General features: G+C 43.2%; 1 protein-coding gene across 1 annotated transcript; it reads right to left on the bottom strand.

Moving 5' to 3' along the window:
• Positions 1–26,849, bottom strand: LOC144066882 (regulator of G-protein signaling 18). Its single transcript, XM_077590284.1, has 6 exons — positions 26,119–26,849; positions 23,804–24,291; positions 8,011–8,060; positions 7,726–7,859; positions 4,789–4,955; positions 1–1,605 (listed from the first exon to the last, which is right to left on the bottom strand). Exons 2-6 carry the CDS (start codon positions 24,254–24,256, stop codon positions 1,435–1,437), a joined length of 975 nt encoding a protein of 324 aa, XP_077446410.1. The 5' UTR covers positions 24,257–24,291; positions 26,119–26,849; the 3' UTR covers positions 1–1,434.

Here is a 26,849-nt window from a genome sequence, read left to right as displayed (position 1 = left end):
CCCGTTGGAATTACCTTTAATATTTTCAGGAACACCTGGAAAATTGATCTGCGAAGCCCTTAAAAAGTGCTTGAGTTTTTGCCATGAAAAAAGTGAGAAACTATGAGGGTAGAATTATGTCTATAATATTAAATTTTTAAAAATGTTGCTTCAATCAACATATTTTTTTTCAATCAAACAAACCCTCAATACAATAAAAAAAATTACCAAAGAAAAAGGTCTTCAAATGTAAAGTTGAGACAAAAATGAATGCACTTAAGAACTATTTTTCTTTGTTTGAAAAAGATTTTTTGATAGAAGTGATTTTTTTAAGGCAACTTTTTTGATTGAGGTAATGTTGGTTTTGTTTGGGCCAAGTTTTGGGTAGGACATTTGTGTAAAACAACATGACACAAGAATTGAGTCCTGATTGATCCTTAGAGTCTGGTTTAAAAGAATTTGTCTCAGGGCTAACTATATGTAATTGCGGACTTATTGTTGCCTGTAGTTTTCGAGTAAGCCTGTAGAGCCCATGTGTTCTTCGTGTTCCAAGTTAGTAGGTAGACAGCACTTTGCGGCGTTTTAGGAGCAATTGCATTTTTCTTCTCTGGGTACTTGGATCCCTCCTCATCCCAAACACATTTCTGCTAGTTTGGACACTCCAAATTCGTTGTAGAACTGTGTGTGTGTGAGAATAAAAGGTTGTTTATCAGTGTGAACCATTTTTTACATTGCAAATACAGTATATGAGGCTAAGTGAATAATAGTTGTGTGCCATGTATGTGCAGGTGGTAGAGGAACTACATTCCCTGCAATTTACTTGTGGCTAGTCCACCGTATAGACCAGGGGTGGCCAAGTCCGGTCCTCGAGAGCCCCTATCCAGTCTGTTTTCCATATCTCCCCCCTCTACCACAGCTGAATCAAATGATCAACTCAGCAAGCTGTTCAGAAGCTTCATACCAATCCCGATTATTTGATTCAGGTGTGTTGGTTGAGGGAGACATGGAAAACAGACTGGATAGGGGCTCTCGAGGACCAGACTTGGCCGCCCATGTCTATATTATAGACAGTCTCTTGGATGTTAAGTTGTTAAGACAGCTAAATTGATGCATTTACATATACAATTGATAGGGGAAAAAAACTACAAGAATAAAGTAATAGTTTAAGCCTGAAATACTGCAGACTGCAGAAATTGTGGTTAATGTAAAACTCAACAACAGTTGTTCAAATGAATGTCACTTTTTGGGCGTTCATTTCCTCATTATGAATCGGACTATTTGCTGCTAATAATAGTACAGCTTTATGCTCAGGACACCGCTACTTCATTCTTGACTTTTTCTTGTCAGTTTGACTAAATATTTGTACTATGGCTGTGTTGGTTATGAAGGAAATCCTGGAAATACCAAAAGCCATCATTGCTGCATGCACAGTCTCTGCATGTAATAATGTGTCAGTTAGTCGACTTCCCGAAATAAAGATAAGTAGATTGAAGATTGGAGGAAGCGGGGATAGCAGTCTGTGTCCAAGAGCGAGTAGATGCGCTTCTGTGCACGGGACAGAGATGTATGAGAGGGAGCCTGCAGCAGCTGGATGGTCAGATCCCTTGTTTTGCTGTCCAAGTTTACCTAGAAAAATATGGCATTGTGGTAATTAAGAATTGAACAATTTGGCGGGATATGTAATCAAAATTAGGTATGGAAAATCCATGGCCAGTACAGTTCCACCTGCTCTCCTCTGGCAGACGCTACAGGTCTCACAAAACACGGACAAATAGACATAGGGACAGTTTTTTTCCCAGAGCCATCAGGGCTCGGAACTTACATTAGCACGAAACACAATCCCTTTTGTGCAATAACTTTGGGGTGTGCAATAACAATGTGCAATATTTTAAAATATTCAAAGTTTTTTTTCTATTATCTTGCCCGGATGTGACTTTTTTTTAAATTACCCATTTATGTTTTTATTGGGAAACACGCACTTTGTGGAGTAGCACCACTAATTTCGTTATACGCAGTTGTTGCATAATTACAATAAAGGCTTGACTTTTGACTTTGAGTGCTTGTATGGTCACATTATTTTATATTTTACATACTCCTTCAGAGGCCCTTGATTATAATGTATAAACATGCCCAGTGTGTAAAGCATTTATAGTACAGGAAGGGCGGAAGAAAAAAAAGGGACTACTACAAATCTTTTTAAACATTTTTGAAAGTTCAAAAGCAGACTTCAACATGCATAAAAAACAATTAAATAAATACAAATGGTAAGACCTACAAAAAGGATTTCAGCTTTGGAAAACAAAAACAAAATTTATAAAAAGTCTTTACTTTTTTGAAAACCCATGAACATGCATTTGCATGCACCAAGACAAAAAAAAACCCAAAAAACAGGAGACTATGGGCTTTAATCTCAAATCCTGAATTAAACGGTAGCAATTGTCAAATTATGGAAATAATTTTACTTGGGACACCCAGATTTGATCATAATAAATACATAATAAATAAATAAATAATAATAGAAATTGGGTGTATATATACCGTAAAACCTGTATTTCAACGGCATGCCGTTCTATTTTTCAAACTTTCCCCTGTACTGCCGTTCAATTAGAGGGTGCCACTATATTTTTCAACTAGCCGGTCAGAATTTTGAATGGATGCGGTAAATTTTATGGATGAAAAGAGAAACCAGGTAACATATACATATTTATTTAACAAAAGGCACAAATACAAGGCGATTACTGGTAAGTAATTGCAAATTCACTGGTGAAAATCAAGTGACACGTCGCTCTTGTAGCTGTCCTCGTCATTCACGTCACCTTCCGCATCAGCGTCAAGTTTCTGAGTAAGTTCACGTTCATCGTCGCCAGCATTGGCTCGCGCCTGCTGGAGAAGTTGCAAAGCAGTCTGAATCGAGCCGTCTGACCTGAAAAATGGATCTGGCAATCCGTCGAGCCGTCGATAACGTTGGTCAGTCCGCATCCCTTGAACGACTTGATTAGATCCTTCGGCAGCGTATTTGTATTTAATCATTAAATGCTGCTAGGAAGTGGATTTTACCCCATTTTTGTGCATTGATTTATTGATTATTTTTTGTGTCGCAGCTGTAGCTGCAGTAGAGGTTTTATAGCCATAATATAGTTTTTGCTGAAGGCTATATATATATATATATATATATATATATATATATATATATATATATATATATATATATATATACACAGGGTGACCCAAAAAGATGCGTACCCATATTTTATTCGATAAAAAATCCATTTTTTAACGAATGCCTTTTCTGTTGCAGGACGTGAAAGGTGAACCTATGGATCGAGGCGATCGTTAATACAACAGTTACAGTGGTCGTGCGTTATACTATTGTGAGGACATTTTTGTGCATAATTTTCGGAATATATTTTGAAGGGAATACAAAAGCAAACTACCATCGCTAGGTTGCATCTGAAACTTAGGGTGGAGGCGGGGCAAACAGAGCCAACCCGGCCAGGAGAAGAAAGGTATAAAAATGTAAAACAAAATTAGAATTAAGTTTAGTGTAAGGTTAGATTAAACTTATTTTTGAGTGTCTGCATCGTAATAAAAGTTCATTTAAATTTGTTTATGTTATGTTACGAGCGTTGCCGAGCAAAAAGTCTCCCCCCCTTTCTCTCTCTCTCTCTCCACCCTCCGCGAAATCCGTCTAATTTTAGTTCTATTAAACACATTTTAGTATACTATTAAACCACTAGTTATTTGATACTTTGTTAATAGATGGCGAATTAGAAAAAATAAAACATTTTTTCCAATCCAATATCCTGTTTTGGGTGTTTTTTCAGAGGGTTGGAACGAATTAATTTGTTTTTAGTTCATTTCAATGGGAAACATTTGTTTGAGTTACGAGAAAATTGACATACAATACAAGCTCAGTCCCGGAACGAATTAAGCTCGTATCTCTAGGTACCACTGTACATGCATGTTTTTGGGATGTGAGAGGACATGGCGAGAACATGCAAACGCCACACAGGAAGCCTGGAACCTACCAGAGATTAAACCCTTGATTTCAGAACTGTGAAGTGTACATGCTAACCACTTATCCACTTTCATTTGGTAACTAAGGACGCTGATTGCTTGAACTATGAAGCTGGATTTTTTCCCATTCTTCCTTTATGTATAGCTTCAGCTGTTCAACAGTCCAAAGTCTCCATTATCATATTTTACACTTCATAGTGTGCTGGATTTTCAAAGGGTCGGCCTGGTACCTGCTCTCTTTTACGTTGAAGCCATGCTTTTATAACATGACAACTGGACCGCCGGCCAAGAAATTAAACTTCCACTTCGCTCCTCCACGCCATCCAACTGTCAATTAGCCGTCCAGGGAGCTCTAGTTTTTGGATAAGTGCAACGACGTCAGCCCACTGCATGGACTTAAATGGAATCTCAACTTCCACGTTGCTCCACCTCGACATCCCGCCATCCTCGCGGGCCAAAGTGCTCTGTTTCCATCCGCCATAATGTCGCCATTTTTTATTTCCTCAGTTGAGTGACTTTGACCTTCTTTTTCTGTCTTCCGCCATTTTCACAGTGGCAAGCGGAAGACAGGGGAGTGGCTTCCGCTTGCGAGTTCCAGCGTAGATTTTCACATTTTTTTAATCTACTTTTTTTTCAGAAAAAAAATCCACAATGTAGTGAAGACGCGAATGTTGAACCCGCGAAGTGAAGAATCACAGTAATGCTAATTTTTGTGTTGATTTGAAACAAAAAATAATTTAATGAACATTCCATGGAGTAATTTCAGATAAAATAATGTGAAATCAAGCATACCTCCCTAGGTGAATTTGGCTGGATGTAGGTGGTGCAGATGTCCTTTGCCCGCCTCTGCAGACTGAAGTTGTTAGATGATTGTCGGTACTGTTCACAGGCCAGATAAAATTGCAGATTTTCCTCACTGAATTCAGAACGCAGGAATGCAGCAAACACTGGAAGCCCAGCTTAGAAAACGGAAAAGATAATGCCAGTTATACTCGACCAGTCACATATTTCAGCTGTAATAATAATAACAGTGATGCAACAATGCCTTAAACCTAAAGAGGACATAGCGAGCAAAAAACAGCTGTGGCCGTTTGGAGCTTCTGGTCGCTGTTTTGTTGCATTAGTATGCACCAATGATTATATTTTGATATGCCACATATTAAATGTTGCTCAGACAACTTTTGAGTGCTTATTCTTTAGACAATATGATATACTGTGATCCTTCTTCACTTCGCGGCTTCACTAAATCATGGATTTTTTTCTGAGGTATATACAAAAGTCCATAAAAATGTGTAAATCTACACTGAAACTCGCAACCGGAAGACGGATGAAAAATGGCAGAAGTCAGGGCACCGCTGCAGCTCTCTGCGCCAAAGAAGGAATATAAAATAGGGGCAGAATAGAATATCATAACAAGTGCTAGATGCCTTACATCTTGCCAAGTGAATATTGCATCACGCAAATCAACTGTGGAAACTTTTTTTTGAGTCGCCGTTGAAAATGCCTTCTAAATATTGACGTTCCTTGACATGCTAAAGGCGTGGCATGCCATTGCGCCATAAATGGTGTTCTTTTGTAAATAATTCAGCTTGTAGGAATCTAATATTAATGGGGTCCGCCGTGAGGTTAAAAGTGACACACAGGATGTGAACGCACTTCCCCTCAGGAGATGCACACGTGTTGTGGCGATCTGTATGCTGGGAATAAATAAGATGAACAGGTCCGAGATGTAGCGGCTGGTCTCTCCGCCCAGGTTGCCGTGCTGCACGTTGCAGCGACTGATCTTCTCTACAAAGCGCTGCCACTTTCGCTTGACCAACAGCGCGGACGTGTTGTTGTTCACTGCCCAAAGCTCGCATCTTCCGAGGTGTGGAACTGCAAATTCTTGTGTCGACTAAGACACCCCAACTCCGAGGAATAAAAAAATGAACCAGCATCATGATGGATTTATGCCGTAGATACAGCTGAAAAGATGGCATAGCAATAGGACGTCAACACGCTGCATGGGGCCACTCAGAAGGTGACTGATGACAACATTGACGGATGACGGAGCCATCGAATTTGGCAATCGTCTTGACAGTGTCAACACAACAACAACAGCAATTTTTGTACAAGAAAAATCCTCTCAATTCTGACGAAGAGGACTTGGACTAAACTTCAAATAACCAGTTTTTTATTATTTAAATCAAACGGAGATTAAGGGCGCGAGTGGTTAGCGTGTCGGCCTAACAGCTCTAGGGAACTGGGTTCAAATCCAACTCATGTCCATTGTTGGGCCTGTAAAGCAGCTTCAGGAACAGGCACAGAAAGAGTGAGACCAATTTAAAGGAAATAGGTTTATTCCCAGACTGCATGATGGGGAGAGAGCTCTAACAGTGTGAACGCACGGTCTGTTCCTCTGCAACTCTCTCCGAATGAACAATGGGTGAGTCTTATATACATGCGAAACAAACAGTTGTCGGCAGGACTTTCGACTGATACGTTTAGTCATTTGCAGGGCAAAGATTGATTAATCAGTGTCAGACAGTTAAGTGTTTGTGCTGACATGTCAACCATTCACAGGGAGTTTGTATGACAACGATGCTTTTATACTTACAAAAACTGATATAATATGAACAAGCAATTGCAAAGAGACTTTGTCATCTTATCTTACATCCCATCTGTGTGGAGTTTGCATGTTCTCCCCGGGCCTGCGTGGGTTTCCTCCGGGTCCTCCGGTTTCCTCCCACATTCCAAAAACATGCATGGTAGGCTGATTGGACACTCTGAATTGCCCCTAGGTATGGGTGTGAGTGTGCATAGTTGTCCGTCTCCTTGTGCCCTGGGATCGGCTGGCCACCGATTCTGGGTGTCCCCCGCCTCTGGCCCGCAGACAGCTGGGATTGGCAATTATTTTTCAAATAACCACATATTTTATTCACATGGGCTCACCACCTGTGAGAGGGGCCAAAGAGGTCATTTGGGCGTCAGCCAAAGGAAGGATCCTTGGCGGTCCGATCCCCAGCTGCAGAAAGTGGCTCTTGGGACGTGGTGGAATGTACCACTCCTCTCGAGAGGGGTCGGACAGTCTTCCACTCTGGATGTCGTCTAGAGTTATACACTTCGCATGCTGTATGTTTACATGATCATTGCTAACATCAATGTGTAGTTTGTTAGCCTCTGTCTTATCTGATTGAAATGGAAAATTGGTATGATAACTTAGCTAGATTCTCCATTGTGAAGCACCGAACCGGTAACCCAAAAGATTGCAAGGCCATATTTGCCCACCAATTTTACATATAGCATTCAATGCCAAACTTAAGAAAAAATAATGAGCGAGCACCTAAAACTTTTAAGATAGGCGGCATGTTAGAAATTGACTAAAAGCTAAACATGTGAATATTAAATACTTTTGAGGACAGTCTCAGAATTTACAAATCTTTGAATTTGTCTTTCCAGTTAGAATGAATAAAACGTAAGATGTCTAACACATAAACTGTTCATGATAGACCATGATAGTTTCAGTCGTTTCCGAAATATTTGCTTTGAAAACAATGTCAACTTTTGAGCACACCCTGTACGGCACTGTAGGATGTCAGTCTCTCTTTCACCAATTTGAAATCTGCCCATTTCGTGACTCACAAAATTGATTGTAATCAAATAAAAAACAACAAATATGACTAATTCAAGCAGGTCAAACATTCATTTTGGCAAGACACTAATGTCACCTTTAGGCATATAAACACTTACTCTGACTGGCAAGCAGGTAGTCAAGGGACTCGGCCCATTTTTCCAATTCCTCTTTACTTAGTTTGTGTTTATTACTCTGGCCCACCTGGCTCCACTGGCGCATGAAGAGCAGACGTGACCACCTCTCTTTTGCACTGTGGCACACAAACAAAATAGTTTACACAAAGGATAAGGTTATCACTTATAAAGCCAACTTTAAACTATCTTAGAAATCTAAATTAAACTGAGAACAAACTTTTTTTCTTTGTGACATTACTAACCTACTGTAGACTACCTAATTCTTACCTGTCTTTTTGTTCCGTGTTTGAAAGGTCGGAGTTTGACGAATGTGGACTCTGAAAGACATCACATTATTTACTTAACCATTTAAATTCAAACTATAAATGCTTTATATCCATGCAATATTTAATGAAATGAACACCTGTCAACTAATGAGACCAAAAATAGACAATGATTACAGACCAAAATGAAGGGATAAGGCGAATTTATTTTTCTTTTAAATTAGTTTGATGATTTTTCCCCCTGCTTCAGTTATTTGATTTTTTTTTATAATTCAATCTATGATTTCTTTCTACCTGCAATATAAATACCCGTGCATTTTCTCGTAGCACCTTCAACGAATCAATCCAACCCTCAAAAACTCTTTTATGGCTATAAAACCTCTACTGCAGCTACAGCTGCGACACATAAAAATAATCAATAAATCAATGCACACAAATGGGGTCAAATCCACTTCCTAGCAGCATTTAATGATTAAATACAAATACTGGAGCTTTTCAGACATTACAACCGGGCCAGGGGGTGATTTCCCCGGGAAAAGACAGCGATGGACGTCAATGGCGAAAAGGCAAAAATTGCACTAAAATGAGGTAAAATCCACTTCCTAGCAGCATTTAGTGATTAAATACAAACACTGGAGCTTAAATACAAACACTGGGGCTTTTCAGATATCAGAACCGCCCCCACAATTGAAATATTATTTAGGAATCCCGGCGACTGCGAAAGGTTTGCCTCACCGATGCCAACAAAGAATAAAATGGATCACTTACCTCCCACTGTCTTCTTACTTACCTTCAGTCAGCCAGCAGGAGGCAGATCACCGCCCAACATCCTTCGTGAGGAAACATGAAGGACGTTGGGCGGTGATCTGCCTTCTGCTGGCTGACTGAAGGTAAGTAAGAAGACAGTGGGAGGTAAGTGATCCATTTTATTCTTTGTTGGCATCGGTGAGGCAAACCTTTCGCAGTCGCTGGGATTTGGTTGCGCTCGGGAGGTGATGCGATGTATCCATCACGGCAGAGTGCCAGCAAGTCTGAAACTATCACTTGGTTGGGCTCTTGCCTGGGAAAAGCGCACTTTGTGGAGAAGCACTTTCAATTTCGTCATACGCAGCTGGGTATGATGACAATTAGGCTTTTGTCTAGTCAATGATGATGACAAGCCTAAGTCTGATTTTATTTTTATTTTTTTATTTATTGAATACAGCCATATTTTACTCACCAAAAATCATTTTTAACTGTACACAATTTCCATCGGCCTTTCTTTCTTCCTTTCTTTCTTTCTTCTTTTGTATCGCCATCGAAGCTAATGCTAAAAGTCGAGCCTGTCCTGTCGTATTTCTGGCATAGTCCCTCTTGAAAATGGCTTTAAATCAACACAACAATATATTTGCTTGTGCAGCTAGCTCCAGATACAGTTTGGTAGCTTTGGCTAATCACTAGCCAATCATGAATGGCTTTAAATCAACACAACAATATATTTGCTTGTGCAGCTAGCTCCAGATACAGTTTGGTAGCTCTGGCTAATCATTAGCCAATCATAGTTGGTGAAAGCGATCACATATCCCTACGCCTGCGAGAAGGCAATGACATATCCCTACGCCTGCGAGAAGGCAATGACGTATCCCTACGCTTGTGACAAGGCATTGTGGTGTTGCCAACTCGAAATCTGATTGCTTAAAGCAACAGTCTTATCGTCCCTTGTTTAATGCAGCAGAGCCTGCAGAACTGATTGTGAAGGCCTTGAGGCAGATTTCTGACCCTGGCAACAAATAATGGCTGAAATGTGATTGGTTAAATGCTTCAATGTGAAAACACACATCTGGAAGCAGTGCAACCAGGGGGGAAAGCAATGAAAGTAAGCTAACAGACAATTTGGAATTATTTAATAAGTATTGATGGACAAAATATAATATATGATTCAGATATTTCTTAGGCCAGCAGAGAAGGCCTTGAAGGCCCTGACGGCCCACTACTGATAAACTACTGATAATACCTTGTTGTATGTAAATTGTGGGATGAAATAGACAACACATAGAAAGACAGAACATAAATTGGCCTACAGTAATTACTTACTTATTTACTCGCATATAAACCGCCCCGTGTGTAAGCCGCACCCTTAGAATTGCCTTAAAATTGTTGAATTTTACAATTTCTCGCGTATAAGCTGCCCCCTTAATTCACAATTTTCACCTTCATTTTCATGGTTCTAATTGGGAGTACAAATGTGTTACTATGAAGGGAAAATCTAAAGAAACATCATCGCAAGTGGTATTTCTGAGATATAGTATGAATCAAAAGCACATGATTAGGGTCAATATCATAAGGAAGTTAATATGCTTGTCTTTATTCAATTTGAAAAAAGAAATAAGTCTCTCTTGATGAGAACCTGGGGCTTTTTAATGACAGATATGACAATTTTCTTACCAGAAGTTTAATATGTTGCGGCGGCCAAATTGCTTCTAATGTCGAAATATCTCGATTTTTACGATGGTATTGCTGCAATAGTTGCCACTTTCGAACCAGAAATAAAAAGAAAAAAAATCAAAGCGGAATTTTGTTTTATTTCATAATCACAAATGTACAATAATTTCCTTCATGTGTTCCAAAACCAAAAGGGCGTTGCCTGCACACAGACAAATTAGTAGTAGAAGTAACGTAAGCACAACCAGGAAGTGTGTCCTTAGCAGTATAGTGTTCGCCGAGTCTCTGGGTGCAATAATAGCACGGGATAAACTTTACGCAGGTATCAAGGCTGATATTTTAACGATCAACCGCAAGACCTCCGATCAGCCTGAACAACTATTGGGATGTGCTGACATGGTAAACAATATAGGAACACATGTATCTAGCCTACTCGCGTCTGGCCAGTCAGAGCACGTTTAACTACAGTAAGATAGCGAGCAGTGACAGGTAAGTATTATGACAGATACGGTTTTTTTCTTGAATTTCATTCAAAGATGTCAAAATTAATTTTGTTTAGCATTTTATCTGTTTATCTTTTCTCTATTTTGAAATAAATTGTTAGGACTAGCTTGTTGATGTTCGTTTCCCCACTCTTGTTTGTCCCTCCTGCTTTGCCCTTGTGCTCGCGCACCCATGCCTAAGCCACGAACCAGGTTTCCCGTGCCGGCTAGCCCGCCAAGTTCCTTCCCACCCATAAGCGGACGAGGGGGTCGGCGGCGGCGACTATCCAGGCCCCCTGGACGAGCGGGTCGGCGGTGGTGACTCTCCGGGCCTCCTAGAAAAGGGGGTCGGCGGCCCCCCGAGCAACCAGGGTAAGGTGGCCGACGATCTTTCTGTAATTCTGGTGTCTGTTATGAGCAGGGGGCTCGGCCATCACTTAAAGGGCCGGCGCGGACGCCCACCGGACCGGCCATTCCCACTCCTCGTCAAGTGCCGGCGCGGACGCCCGCTGGACTGGCCACTCCCACGCCTTGTCACCGGCCGGCGCGGACGCCCACCGGACCGGCTACTCCCACTCCTCGTCAAGTTCCAGCGCGGACGCCCGCCGGAAGGCCACTCCCACGCTTCGTCGCCGGCGGCCGACACCAGTCATCCATTTCTCACTCGATTATTGGCCCCTTCCCCCACTCTCTCTCTCCTGGCTACTCTCCCGACTAGGAGGTAGTCCTAGTCCTGAGCCTCCATTGGCCCCTGTTTCTCGCCTTGGCTATCTGAATTCAGACTCCGGGTATTGATTTTCTCAACGGAGAGAGAATCCTCAGCCTCCATTGCCCCCTGTTGGTTGATCGCCCTAGCTATCTGGATTTGGACTCAGACTTTTCTGAATGCGAGGACGGTCCAGAGCTGATTGATTTGTGGGCTGGAGATTCGGACTCAGACTGATTCCCTCAGCCGATTCGGACTTCGATACACCCCCCGGAGGACCTTGACCCCGCCTTCTTCTCCGATTACTCCGACCTGGATTCCCCGTGTTGGCTGGCCATCTACAATGATCCACCACGTGGCGGCCTGCGGGGAGGCTCAGGTAGGGGTTTCGAACACCACCCCTCTTGTCTTTGTGGGGAGGCGCAGCAGCGAGGTTTTTCCCCTTGTCGGCTGGCCATCTACAATGGGCCACCGCGTGGCGGCCGGCGTGCTATGCCGTCCTCCCGGAGGAGGCGGTGAGCGCCGCGCCGTAGTGGGAAGCGGAAGGAGGGGCTGGACGCTCGAGCCCCTGAGTTAGCTCCTCGCTCGACCTCGCCTGACCAAGCTCCTCGCTCGACCTCGCCCGTCCAAGCTCCTCGCTCGACCTCGCCCGTCTAAGCTCCTCGCTCGACCTCGCCCCTCCCCCTGTCGGACCGGCCACTCTAATGTCTCGTCACGGACTGGCACGGACGCCCGCCGGACTGCTTGTCGTGCTAACACCCGCCCTCCCGGCCAGTAATTTTTTTTTTCATGGACATTCGGCTTTCAGCGACAAATACGGCTTATATGCGAGTAAATACGGTAATGGCTGCAACTCCAAAAACTTGGGTTTTCTTTGGCTAAACGTACTATTTGTCATGCTTCTACAAAATTGCTTTACCTGTGTTAAAGTTGTACTAATTATAATACAGACGCTCCCCTACTTACGAACATTCAACTTACGAACAACGGTACATACGAACATGTCTGCAAATTGCGTTTAAGTCCAAAAATGTTCGCAAGTCCAATTTTGTATTTCGCCTTTTTCGGAGTAGTACTTCTTTCCGCCGCTAATACCAACGCCTGGCGCTGTGAGAGCTCAGCTCACCCAGCATCTACCTTCTTCTTCGTTGCAATGCGGAAGTGCGTGAATGTATCTCCAGTGTGCAAAGAACCTTTTTCATTTGTATCATTAAATATCTCATGCATCCAATATTGAATATGGTTGGTAAAAAGCTAAAGGCTTGTATTGAGGGAGTTGCAAGGAAGAGGCAAGCCATTTCATTTGAAACGAGTGGCAATAATAACGAAGCTTGATGCGCGTGAGAGTGGTGAGCGTTGCACATCGTTCGACCGTCAGTACCATTTATAAACAGAAAGATCGAGCAGCAGGACCCAAATATTGAACGTTGCACAAAGTTTGCAAATCAATTGAATGATGCCATACAGTGTTACCGCATCATTTATGATGAAAAAAAGAAGAAAACTGTGCAATTGTCATTAGGTCGCTTCTTTTGGCCAGTTTCTAATACATAAATCTCTCTCTCTCTACAGTACTGTACATATTCTCTCCATTTTATTAATTTTTGTTTTCAGTACAAACCAATGCGTGTTACTTATACAAGCCTTAAACATACAAATTCACTTATATAAACCTTCAATATACTTATATCGGCCTTAAACATAAATTATAATACAAAATATAGCACTGAATCAACTTACAAACAAATTCAACTTATGAACAATCGCTCGGAACCAATTGCGTTCGTAAGTAGGGGAGCGTCTGTACTGGTAGTTATGGGATCCTTGTATAGAGTAAGTATCAAAGTGGTCCATCCAGCAGCCAGCTTGCTGACAACAAATGATTTACTTAGTGTCCTCATCTCATACTTCACAGCATATGTAACTGCCTCTCTTTGGCACTGTGGTACACGCAAGCAAAACAGTTTACACTAAGCACTGTTCTGGATAGACATTGTTCCCCAGACCTTGAATTCATATTGGTGCAATGCAGACCCTTCTTTCTAATAATAATAATAATAATAATAATAATCGGACATAGGCCATGTCGTCATTATCACAACACAAAAGCCTACTTGTCATCACACGCAGAAACTGCGTGTGACGAAATTGATGGTGCTTCTCCATAAGCTACGTTTAATCGGCAAAAGACCTAAATAAGTGTAAGTTACGGACTTATAATTAGTCATTCCGCTGTTGTGGATACAGGTCGCTTACCTCTCGCTTACCTCACACTGTCTTCCACTTACCTTACTTCAGTCAGCTAGTAGGAGGCAGATCACCAACCAAACATCTGTTCATATACCGCAGAAGGGAATGTGTGTTATGTTAGCGCGAGTTTAGATTTCTGATGGATGTGGGGAAAAAACTGTCCTTAAGCCTATTTGTCCGTGCTTTGTGGGACCTATAGCGTCTGCCAGAGGGCAGCAGCTGGAACAGATTGTGACCAGGGTGGTAAGGGTCCCCTATGATGTTCTTGGCTCTGCTGAGGTAACGAGGGCTGGCAATGTCTTCAAGTGAGGGCAGAGAGCAGCCGACAATCCTCTGGGCAGTGTTAATCACTTTCTGCATGGCCTTTTTGTCTGCCGCCGTGCTTCCAGCGTACCACACTGTGTTGCCGTACGCCAGGATGCTCTCTACAGTGGTTCTATAGAAGGTTATCAGAAGATTGGTGCCCAAGTTGTTCTTCCTAAGTACCCTGAGGAAATTGAGTCGTTTCTGAGCCTTCTTCACCACTGCCGTGATGTTTGTAGACCATGAGAGCTTGTCCGTGACGTGGACCCCCAGGAATTTAAAGGACTGGACCCTGTCTACACATACTCCATTTATGAGGAGTGGGGCCAGATCTGTGCCGTGTTTGCGAAAGTCCAAGATTATTTCTTTAGTTTTCGTGGTGTTCAGTGTGAGATTGTTCACCGAGCACCACGAAGACAAATTGTTGACCTCATCTCTGTAAGCCGACTCATCCCCTCCTGAGATGAGTCCGACCACAGTGGTGTCGTCAGCGAATTTGATGATGGCGTTGGACTGGTGGGTGGGTGTACAGTCGTAGGTGTACAGGGAGTACAGAAGAGGACTCAGTACACAGCCTTGAGGGGAGCCAGTGCTTAGTGTAATGGAGGAAGAGAGGTGGGGACCAAGTCTAACAGTCTGTGGTCGGTTGGTCAAGAAGTCCTTTATCCAGCAGCAGATTGAAGAGGATAGTCCAAGGTGGGAGAGTTTGTCAGTCAGAATGTCCGGTTTTATGGTATTGAAGGCTGAGCTATAATCAATGAAGAGCATCCTCACGTAGTTCCCAGGGTGTTCCAGGTGGCTCAGATGGCTTCCAGGTGGCTTCTGCCCAGAGAGCTAGCAGTCGTTATCATCACTGATGTCTACCTCACACCGGATTCTAAGGTAAGTACTGCTCTCTCCCTACTAATGGACACCATGAACAATCAACAGAACACCTACCGAAGTGCTGCGGACACAATTGCAGGAGGTTTTAATCAGGCATATCTCATCTGTTTTGCCGAAATGTTACCAGCACGTGAAATGTCCAACAAGAGAGGATAAAACTCTGGATCATGTTTACTCTAACATCAAAGGTGCATACAGAGCCATAACACTCTCATTCTTTGGATAGTCGGACCACGTCTCTTTTTTCTTGGCCCCAGCATACACCCCTGAGCCAACAAACAAAGCCCCAAAGGCAAAACCATTATCACTTGGCCTGATGATGCGCTCCCCCGACTCGAAGACTGCTTTGACCAGACACAATGGTAAACTTTCATGAGGGACATGGGCACATTCACAGAAAAAGTACTGTGTTACATCAAGTACTGCACGGCTCCAGTCACTGTTGAGAAAACCATCCTGGTGTACCCAAACTGGAAACCGTGGATGACTAGCCAGGTCCGATCACTCCTCCAGGCCCGTGATGCAGCCGTCATATCCGGGACAGGGCACTCTACACCGCAACTCGCGCCAATTGGAGGAGAGACATCAAGGCTGCCAAAGCAGACTACAGTAATACCTTGACATACGAGTGCCCCAACATACGAGCAATTTGAGATACAAGTAACATTTCGGGCAAATATTTACCTTGAGATATGAGACAAATTTTGATATATGAGCATACAGAGCGGCTGCTTATGAGAACATCATCTCGCCGCAACTCCCTCATGTAAATGCCTCTACGAGCACTGGGCAGAGCGTTGCAGTTTTTCAGTGGTTTTTTTCGTGTTAGTCAGTGCAGAACGGTATACGCGTGCCAAAGCTTGCTCGCTAATATGAGAAAAGTATGCTACTTCTCGTTGGCAAGTAGTTGTGCGTTATCCTATTGTTAAAACATTTGTGTACATAATTTTCGGAATATTTTGAAGGGAAGACAAAAGCAAACAACCCTCCATAGGTTGCAGCTGAAAGTCAGGGTGGCAACCCGGGAGAAGAAAGGTCTAAAGATGTAAAACAAAGTTAGAATTAGGTTTAGTGTAAGGTTAGATTAAACGTATTTTTGAGTGTGTCTGTGTTGTAATCCAAGTTCATTTAAATGTATTTATGTTATGTTACGAGCGCATTGCCATACAAAAAGTCTCTGTCTCTCTACCCTCCGCAAAATCGGTCTAATTTTAGCAGTGGCGGGCCATCAGGGCCTTCAACGCCTTCTCTGCTGGCCTAAGAAATATCTGAATCATATACCGTAATTACTCGAATATAACACGCAGGTTTTTGCAAAATAATTAATTCCAATAGTTGGGGGTGCGTGTTATAATCAAAAACTTTTTTTTTTTTGTTTTTTTTGTGTCTTGTTACATGGCCCTTAGCCTGGTGCTTTTTCTTGCCAAATAAATTGAATTGAAATTGAATTGAATAAAATAAATTACAAATTTTCGATCGAAAAAAGCATTGTCAAACTCACTTTGACGCACGGATTTTACGTCATCTCGTAAAGCCAATCGGATGATGTGTTGTGGGAGGAAGAGGAAGTGGATGAAGGAAGCGTGGACGTTGATAGGATTCTCAACGAAGAGATGTATGAGAGGACAGACAAAGAGAGAGAGGAACTTTTCATTTGAAGGATTCTAATGAATAAATTTGTTTGAACAAAACAATCGTGAAACGAAGAAAAAAAGGTAAGATTTCTGATTTTCGTCAGCGGGAAATTTTAGGTGCGCACTATATTCGAGTACTGCGTTTTTCCAGATTTTTTTGGCCCAAAGTTATACCTGCGTGTTATTTTCGAGTGCGCGTTATATTCGAGTAATTACGGTATTATATTTTGTCCATCAATACTTCCAATAATTCCAAATTGTCTGTTAGCTTCCTTTCATTGGTTTTCCCCCTGGTTGCACTGCTTCCAGATGTGTGTTTTCATATTGAAGCATTTAACCAATCACATTTCAGACATTATTTGTTTCCGGGTCAGAAATCTGCCTCAAGGCCTTCACAATCAGTTCTGCAGGCTCTGCTGCATTAAACGAGCGTCGATAAGACTGTTGCTTTAACCAATCAGATTTCAAGGTGGCAACACCACAATGCCTTGTCGCAGACGTCATTGCCTTCTCACAGGCGTAGGGATACATCATCACTTTCACCAACTATGATTGGCTAGTGATTAGCCAGAGCTACCAAACTGTATCTGGAGCAAGTTGCACAAGAAAATATATTGTTGTGTTGATTTAAAGCCATTTTCAAGACGGACTATGTCAGAAATACGACAGGACAGGCTCGACTTTCAGCATTAGCTTCGATGGCGATAGAAAAGAAGGAAGGAAGAAAGGAGGATGGATATTGTGTACAGTTAAAAAGGATTTTTGGATTTATGGCTATGTTCCTAAATAATATTTCAATTGTGGGCCCGGTTCTGATATCTGAAAAGCTTCAGTGTTTGTATTTAAGCTCCAGTGTTTGTATTCAATCACTAAATGCTGGTAGGAAGTGGATTTTACCCCATTTTAGTGCATTTTTTGCTGTTTCACCATTGACGTCCATCGCTGTCTTTTCCCGGGAAATCACCCCCCTGGCCCGGTTGTAATGTCTGAAAAGCTACAGTATTTGTATTTAATCAATAAATACTGCTAGGAAGTGGATTTTACCCCCATTTTAGTGCAATTTTTGCCGTTTCGCATATGGACGTATATGGACGTATCGACGTTCATCGCTGTCTTTTTCCCGGGGAAATTATACTCCGGGTCCGGTTCTGATGTCTAAAAAGCTCCAGTATTTGTATTTAATCATTAAATGCTGTTTTCGGCTGGATTTTACCCCATTTTAGGGCAATGTTTGCCGATACGCCATTGACGTTCATTGCTGTCTTTTCCCGGGAAAATCACCCCCCTGGCCTGGTTGTAATGTCTGAAAATCTCCAGTATTTGTATTTATTCATTAAATGCTGCTAGGAAGTGGATTTTACCCAATTTTTGTGCATTAATTTGTTGATTATTTTTTATGTGTCGCAGCTGTAGCTGGAATACTACTACAAACACTACGGCAGTAGTGAAGAAGGCCCAGAAACGACTCCATTTCCTCAGGGTATTCAGGAGGAACCACTTGGACGCCAAGCTTCTGGTAACATTCTATAGAACCACTGTGGAGAGCATCCAGGCATACTGCATCACAGTGTGGTACGCTGGAAGCACGGCTGCAGACAAAAAGGCCATGCAGAAAGTGATTAACACTGCCCAGAAGATCATCGGCTGCTCTCTGCCCTCACTGGAAGACATTGCCGGGCCCTCGTTACCTCAGCAGAGCCAGGAACATCATCGGGGACCCATACCACCCTGGTCACAATCTGTTCCAGCTGCTGCCCTCTGGCAGACGCTATAGGTCCCACAAAGTATGGACAAATAGGCTGAAGCACAGTTTTTTCCCCACATTCATCAGAACTCTAAACTTGCGGTAACGCAACACACAATCCCTTCTGTGTAATAACTTCGGGGTGAGGTAATATGAAAAGATGTTTGGGTGGTGATCTGCCTCCTACTGGCTGACTGAAGGCAAGTGAAAGACAGTAAGTGATCCGCTCGGGGGGTTGATGCGATGTATCCATACGGCAGAATGCCAAATTACGAGTCCGAAACTATTATTAGGTCTTTTGCAGAGAAAACGCACCTTATGGAGAAGCACTACCAATTTCGTCATACGCAGTTTCTGGGTGTGATGACAATTAGAGTTTTGTTGTTGATGATGACGACAGGGCCTATGTCCGATTATTATTATTATAGCCATAAAATAGTTTTGGAGGGTTGGATTGATTCGTTGAAGGCGCTACGAGAAAATGCACGGACCGCCACTGAATTTTAGTACTATTAAACATCATAACCACTAGTTATGTGTTACTCTGTTAATAGATGGCAAATTAGAACAAATAAAAAGCTTTTAACATTCCTTTTGTCGGACAAAAAAATTATGACTGAATGGAGGGTACGGCTGACATGCGCATAAAAACACGACATGCAAAAAAACTGCCGGCGCCGCGACACAATGACGTCACAAATTCGGCCGATCCTTTCATTGATTTCAAAATAGAGAAAAGATAAACTGATAAAACGCTAAACAAGATTTATATTGATGTCTATGAATGAAATATAAGGACAAAAGTGTACGTATCTTGCATAAAACGTGAAAAAACTCATGTTCCCGTCACTGCTCGCTCAGGGCACAGCCGTCTTACCAAGGTCCCGGGCAGCCATCTTACTTAGGGCGCTGAAGTATAAACCTAGTTAAACGTGCTCTGACTGGCCAAACGCGAGTAGCCTTGATTTTGAAATAAAACAAAATTCCACTTTGATTGTTATAAATTTCCTATATTTATGTTGTTTTCATTAAAAGGCAGGTTATATCCTTCTTTTCGTTCAGGCACATAGGCGGACAGCTTGAGGTCCTATAGTTGTAGTTTGAGTTGTAGTCTTTAGTAGAGAGCACCACGAACGTCTCCAGAGTTTGATACAGTGTTCATCAAAGTTGACTTTAATGTGTTGTCAAAGAAGAATGCTCTACATTGTCAATTACTTGGATTTGATATAAAAGAAGCTGAAGAATCATCTGTGTACCTTCGTCTCACTCTGTGACCGTAGTATCTGTGTAGATGAGGTTGTCCCAGCGCTATCAAAGAACATCACGATGCTAAGCTAACTCGCTAATAGTATTGATTTTTTTTCATTGTATTTGTTGTTCAAAAGTGACAACTATTGGAGTAATATGAACCATTGAAAGAATTGAGATAGACGCAATATGGCTGCCACAACATATTTAACTTCTGGTAAGAAAATTGTAATTTCTGTAATTAGAAAGCATCAGGTTCTGATCAAGATAGACTTATTTCTTTTTTTCAAATTGAATAATCTGATATTTTGCATCCATGGTGGTGGGGTTTGTGTGTCCCAATGATCCTTGGAGCTATGTTGTTTGGGGCCTTGTGCCCCTGGTTGGGTCACCCATGGCAAACTGGTCTGAGGTGAGGGCCCAGACAAAGCATCACTCAGAAGACCTCTTATGATGAAAAACATTGGAAAACGTCTTCCCTCGCCCGGACGCGGGTCACCGGGGCCCCACTCTGGACCCAGGCCCGGAGGAGGGGCGCGATGGCGAGCCGTGCCTACACCCATGGGTCCTGGCCGGGCACAGCCCAAAGAGGCGATGTGGGTCCCCCCTCACATGGGCTCACCACCTGTGAAAGGGGCCAAATAAGCCGGGAGTGCGCCGCCAATTGGGCAGCAGCCAAAGGATGGATCCTTGGCTGTCCGATCCCCCGCTGCAGAAACTAGCTCTTGGGACCTGGAATGTCCCCTCTCTGGTTGAGAAAGAGCCTGAGCTAGTGCGTGAGGTTGAGAAATTCCAGCTCGACGTAGTCGGGCTTACTTCTACGCACAGCTTGGGTTCCCGTACCACTCCTCTCGAGGGGGGTTGGACACTCTTCCACTCTGGAGTTGCCTGTGGGGAGAGGCGCCGAGTGGACATACTTGTTGCTCCCCGGCTCAGTGCCGGTATATTGGGGTTTACCACGGTGGACGAGAGGGTAGCATCCCTCCGTCTTTGGGAGGGGGGACGAGACCTGACTGTTGTTTGTGCGTATGCACCAAACAGCAGTTCATAGTACCCACCCTTTTTGGAGTCCTTGGAGGGAGTGCTGGAGAGTGCCCCTTAGGGGACTCCCTCTTTCTGCTGGCGGACTTCAATGCTCACGTGGGCAATAACAGTGAGACCTGGAGGGAAGTGATTGGGAAGAACGCCCCCCCCCCCGATCGGAACCCGAGTGGTGTTCTATTGTTGGATTTCTACGCTTGTCTTGGATTGACAATAATGAACACCATGTTCAAGCATAAGGGTGTCCATATGTGCACTTGGCACCAGGACACCCTAGGCTGCAGTTCGATGATCGACTTTGTGGTCGTGACATCGGACCTACGGCCGCATTTATTGGACACCAGGGTGAAGAGAGGGGGAGAGCTGTCAACCGATTACCACCTGGTGGTGAGTTGGCTCCGATGGTGGGGGTAGACGCCAGTGCGGCCCCGTGACCGGACGTTTGGTCTCCGGACGTCGGGTCCCCGGACGTTTGGTCGACCGGACGTTTGGTAGAACGGACGTTTGGTCGCCGGGTACGCTCGCTGTCAAATTATGTAGTTTACTGTAGATATTTTGATATTAGATATTTAGATATTAAACTCACTCTCTCTCATGATTATAATTTTGAAAGCTGGTTTCAACAGTAACAACCCGGCGACCAAACGTCCGTTCTACCAAACGTCCCTTCTACCAGACGTACGGTCGACCAAACGTCCAGTCGACCAAACGTCCGGTCGACCAAACGTCCGGGGACCAAACGTCTTTCGATGAAACGTCTGAGTACCGTGCGGCCCGGGAGACCCAAACGTTTCATGAGGGTCTGCTGGGAACGCCTGGCGGAGTCCCCTGTCAGAAGGAGTTTCAATTCCCACCTCCGACAGAGCTCAACACAGTGTATAGTGGGGATGGGACACTGCTGAACTCGACTCGGGATGTTGTGAATCGGTGGACCGAATACTTTGAAGACCTCAATTCCACCGACACGCCTTTCCATGGGAAGCAGGGACTCTGGGACGGACTCTCTTATCTCTAGGGTTAAAGTCACCGAGGTGGTTAAAAAGCTCCTCGGTGGCAAGGCCCCTGGGGTGGATGAGATCCGCCCGGAGTTTCTAAAGGCTCTGGATGTTGTGGGGCTGTCTTGGTTGACACGCCTCTGCAACATCGCGTGGACATCGCGGACAGCGCCTCTGGATTGGCAGACCGGGATGGTGATTCCCCTTTTTAAAAAGGGGGATTGGAGGGTGTGTTCCAATTACCAGAGAATCACACTTCTCAGCCTCCCCGGGAAGGTCTATTCTGGGGTACTGGAGAGGAGGGTCCGCCGGGAGGTCGAATCTTGTATTCAGGAGGAGCAGTGTGGTTTTCGTCCTGGCCGTGGAACAGTGGATCAGCTCTACACCCTCAACAAGGTCCTCGGGGGGGTCATAGGAGTTCGCCAAACCAGTCTTCATGTGGTTTGTGGACTTGGAGAAGGCGTTTGACCGTGTCCCCCGGGCAGTCTTGTGGGGGGTACGCGGGGTCCGTTCCCTTTATCACCGGGGTCAGATTCTGGTCCGCGTAGCCGGCAGTAAGTCGGATCCGTTTCCAGTGGGGGTGGGACTCTGCCAGGGCTGCCCTATGTCACCGATTCTGTTCATCACTTTTATGGACAGAATATCTAGACGCAGCCGTTGAGGAGGTCCGGTTTGGTGGCCTCAGTATTGCATCCCTGCTTTATGCAGATGATGTGGTTCTGTTGGCTTCATCAGGATCTCCAACTTCCACTGGAATGATTTGCAACCGAGTGTGAAGCAGTCGGGATGAGAATCAGCACCTCCAAATCTAAGACCATGGTCCTCAGTCAGAAAAAAAGGTGGCATGCCCTCTCGGGGCCAGGGACCAGGTCCTTCACCAGGTTGAGGAGTTTAAGTATCTTGGGGTCTTGTTCACGAGTGAGGGAAGAATGGAGCGGGAGATCCACGGGCGGATCGGTGCAGCGTCTGCAGTGATGCGGACAGGTCCGTCGTAGTGAAGGAGCTGAGCCAAAAGGCGAAGCTCTCTATTTACTGGTCGGTCTACATTCCTACCCTCATCTATGGTCACGAGCTGTGGGTCGTGACCGAAAGAACAAGATCCCGAATACAGGCGGCTAAAATGAGTTTCCTCCACAGGATGTCCGGAGTCTCCCTTAGAGATAAGGTGAGAAGCTCGGTCATCCGGGAGGGGCTCAGAGTAGAGCCGCTGCTCCTCCGGATCGAGAAGAGCCAGATGAGTTGGCTCGGGCATCTGATCAGGATCCCCCCTGGAGGCCTCCCTCGGGAGGTGTTCCGGGCACGGGGCCTGACCTCGGACACGCTGGGGAGACTGTGTCTCCCGGCAATCTTCAAGGCAATTTTCAGGGTGCGAATTATACCTGCGAGCAGCTTATATGCGAGTAAATACGGTAATATGGTAGTAATAATTGGAGTTTCCTACTTCGCTGTTTTTCGATTATCGCAACCATTCTTGTCTACATTATCCACGGTATTTGAGGGATTACTGTAACCCACTGTCCTCATTTGAGAACAGCCTGTAATATTTTTCTTACTTGATATCAAGGAGTTTCTCTTGCAAAAATCTAAAACTTGGTACCGTGGGTTAAAATGGGTTAAGTTCATCCAACTTTTTTATTTATTTATTTTGTAAATGGCCCTGTGTGAGGTAAATTTACACAGTTTCTTTATGTGAGGATGAAAAGGTCTGATTGCCAATGATGATTTAGTTGATTGTATTTATTTCGTATTGCCAAGCAACTTTTGGTTTGGAGGCAAATTCATAAAAATAAAGAGCCCTGTCAACATTTCTGCAGGTTTTTTTTTTTTTTTTAATTTTTCATAGTGTAAGGGTAGAGTTGTCTTTATTGCACAACAGAACAACAAAAATACTTTTGCGTAAATAAATAAGAATTAAAGTCCTTTATTTACTTATTTACAGAAGTTTGGTTTCAAATTTGAAAGAAAAAAAAATGTGATAGTTATTGTGATAATTATCTACTGATTTTATTTTTTTAATTGAGATAATTTTTGTCATATCACCCAGGTCTAACATATGGTAGACATTATGCAAATCTTAATTTGACTCACCTGGCCAAACAAATTCCTGAGATGCAATCTCGCAGCTGTCAGTCTGTCCCTATGATGGTGCCATTGCTGGGATTTAGGGGAGAATGATGAGACAGATGGAGAAGGAAGGTCATCTTTTTCCACACATTCGATTATTTCCTTTGTAGCCGGGGCCAATTGGCCATCACTGTAGGCCCTGCAGCCTTCACCCATGGCACTCACTTCAAGGTGGTGCTTGTTCTTTTTCTCCAAGCGTCTTAGGTTCTCTGCACTGATACTGTGCTCCTTGATCAGTAATTTATTTCCATCTTCACATGGCTCCTGAATGTTAGAAATCTCTCCATCTGCAGCAACATGATTCTTGTATATGCCAGATTCTCGATGATTGTCGTGGTTTATATCCAACTTCTTCCAACTGAAGAAAACAAGATCCAGGAGGTTCCCCTCGGAGCTGAATCTCCTCAAAGTGGCCATGAATGATGGTGGAAAGGGGCAGTGAAAGGAAGGAACTGTTGCAAGGAAAAGAAAAAACATGGTAATGTACTAGCAACTACATCAAGATTAATGCAAGGTAAAGCCTGTTAAATGAAGCATTTTGTTGGTGTTTGGGGAAGTGGGAAAATTGGTCATTGAGTCACAGAAGGAGTTGTTCAGTTTGACTGTAGTTACTGTGGGGTGTTCTTTTCTTTGTTCTGAAAGATCTGGTGCAGGGGTCGGGAACCTTTTTGAAAGAGAGAGCCATAAACAATTCCTATTTTCAAGTGTTATTCCTTGAGAGCCATACTCACAATTTAAAAGTAAAAAAATCCAGGAAAATGCGCAATTTTTTATTCATTTTGCCACTTTTAAAGTACAAAAAGTCTCTGAATTCTTTTGACAACATTCTTACATCCTTACACTGTTGCTAATCAATGAATATCTATAAGTTCAATGAATATCCAATGAGAGAATGGATGCAGAAGACTCTAATGAAAAAAAAAAAATCAATGCCATAATGCCTACATGACGTTCCCATTGGTCCGTTCAGGCCTCGGCTCTCTCACCACCGGTTTCCATATTTTAGCTCAGAGCCATATGCACCCATCAAAAGAGCCACATGTGGCTCCTCAGCCATAGGTTCCCTACCTCTGATCTGGTGAGACAAGTGTTAACAAAAATATACGCAAAACATTATTGAAGCTTCCATGACCAGTTCTCTTTATTGGCTTGAGAAAAGGCGAGATTCCCGTTCTGACTCCATTTCTTAAAGCCTTCATTGCCTCCGCCCAAAGTGGGCGTTAACCTAAACATTTGTTGAGGTAAAAGATTCTCAGAATATAACACCTTTCTTTCAACTAAAGCAGGGGTCGGGAACCTTTTTGACGAAGAGAGTCATAAACAATTCATATTTTCAACCATTATTCCTTGAGAGCCATACTCAGAATTTAAAAGTAAAAATACATGAAAATGTGTGCATTTATTAATCATTTCACCACTTTGAAAGTAAAAAAAAAGTCTGAATTATTTTAAGAACATGTTTGCACTGTTGCTAATCAATGAGTATCAATGAGAATATGCATGCAGAAGAGTATAATTAAGAAAAAATATGATTAAAAAGGCGCTAGAGATAGTGTCGGCACCACAGTGTCAACTCCCATTTAGGTGGTCTCTCACCAGCGGTTCCCATATTTTATCACACAGGTTAGCGGCGAGCCATATACACCCATCAAAAGAGCCACATATGGCTCCCGAGCCATAGGTTCCCTACCCCTGAACTAAAGGAACAGGATGTCTAGACAGGCCAGGAATGATCAAATTAGTAAAAGCATCACAACTGCCAGAACACAGCTAAATTGTTTATTCAACAAACACCCAAAGTTACCTGCTGTTTTTCACACATTGTTGTGAAGACTCTGCCCAGACACAATAATCAGATAAAAGCAATCACTTTGATCTGCTGAAGCATCCTACATTCTGGTGGGAAAATATCTTTTGAATACGACACAAACCTTTAAGTTAATTTTTATAGCAAATAATTCATAACATTACTTAATTTACATTTTTCCAGAAATCCACTAACTGCATTCACCATGGAAAACTCATGACATAGGAAAGCATGTTTCTGGGCTACTGTACTCGAACCATTAGCTCCTTTTGACAGCAGTTTGACATCAAATCTCCCAGTCAAAATGAGTTGGACGTCAAGCGCCATGAATGACAATGAAACACGAACATTCGCATCTCCACTTATAAAAGTAGCATAAAAGATAAGATAGATCATATTTACTACAGACATTTCAAATGCGCGTTGGTATTGCGTAATCAAAGAGAGTATATAGCAAGTAGCCAGGTATTACCTCTTCTCTGGTGTGTTTTAGACGTTTTCCATTGTCGATTATGAGGGTTTCTGGTGTTCTCATAAGCGGCACTTGCTGTATGTAACGCAAGGCTCAGAGTCCAGACGACCAGGTGACTTCACGCCGCAAAAAAACTCTTACTTCTAGCAGTGTCGTTACTGTGGTTTATGTGGGTGTGTATCTTGGTCAAATTAGGATTTCCGTCATGAGCGAGAATAGCAGCAGATTAATTGGTGCGTGTCGCGCACTCGTCACAAATAGACGCAATGGAAGTTCCGTGAAGTATTTCAGTGTCTTGAAACTAGGCATCGACTGTCCTCCTCCCCTCGACGCCACTCCTTCATATTTGTCTAAACTTGTCTGAGAACATACGCACACCAGGAATTACAACCATAAACATGAAAGAAAATGAATATAGAACGCTTATGTTTCGATACCAAATAAAGAAAACTGCACCGTTATAACACTATTACAATAATGATATTTTGTTAAATAAATATTTGCAAATATTTCGTTAAAATAAATCGATATTTTCAACACACTTGATGGTAAAATTCAGAAAAAGACGCTCAGGCGTGAAGCGGACTCCTCTTATGACGACTTTGGGGTCCTTTTACGTCACCGTGTATACTTTAGCAACCCGGTAAAGATCCTTTGTTGAAAAGTAGGATAATTTATTAACATTTAAATCCCCCGTGTGTGTCTGCGTGTGCGCGTGTACAGTCAAACCA

Source organism: Stigmatopora argus, chromosome 21, assembly GCF_051989625.1.
Source record: "Stigmatopora argus isolate UIUO_Sarg chromosome 21, RoL_Sarg_1.0, whole genome shotgun sequence".
In the NCBI taxonomy this organism is placed as follows: domain Eukaryota; kingdom Metazoa; phylum Chordata; class Actinopteri; order Syngnathiformes; family Syngnathidae; genus Stigmatopora; species Stigmatopora argus.
This window is presented reverse-complemented; position numbering and strand designations above follow the sequence as displayed.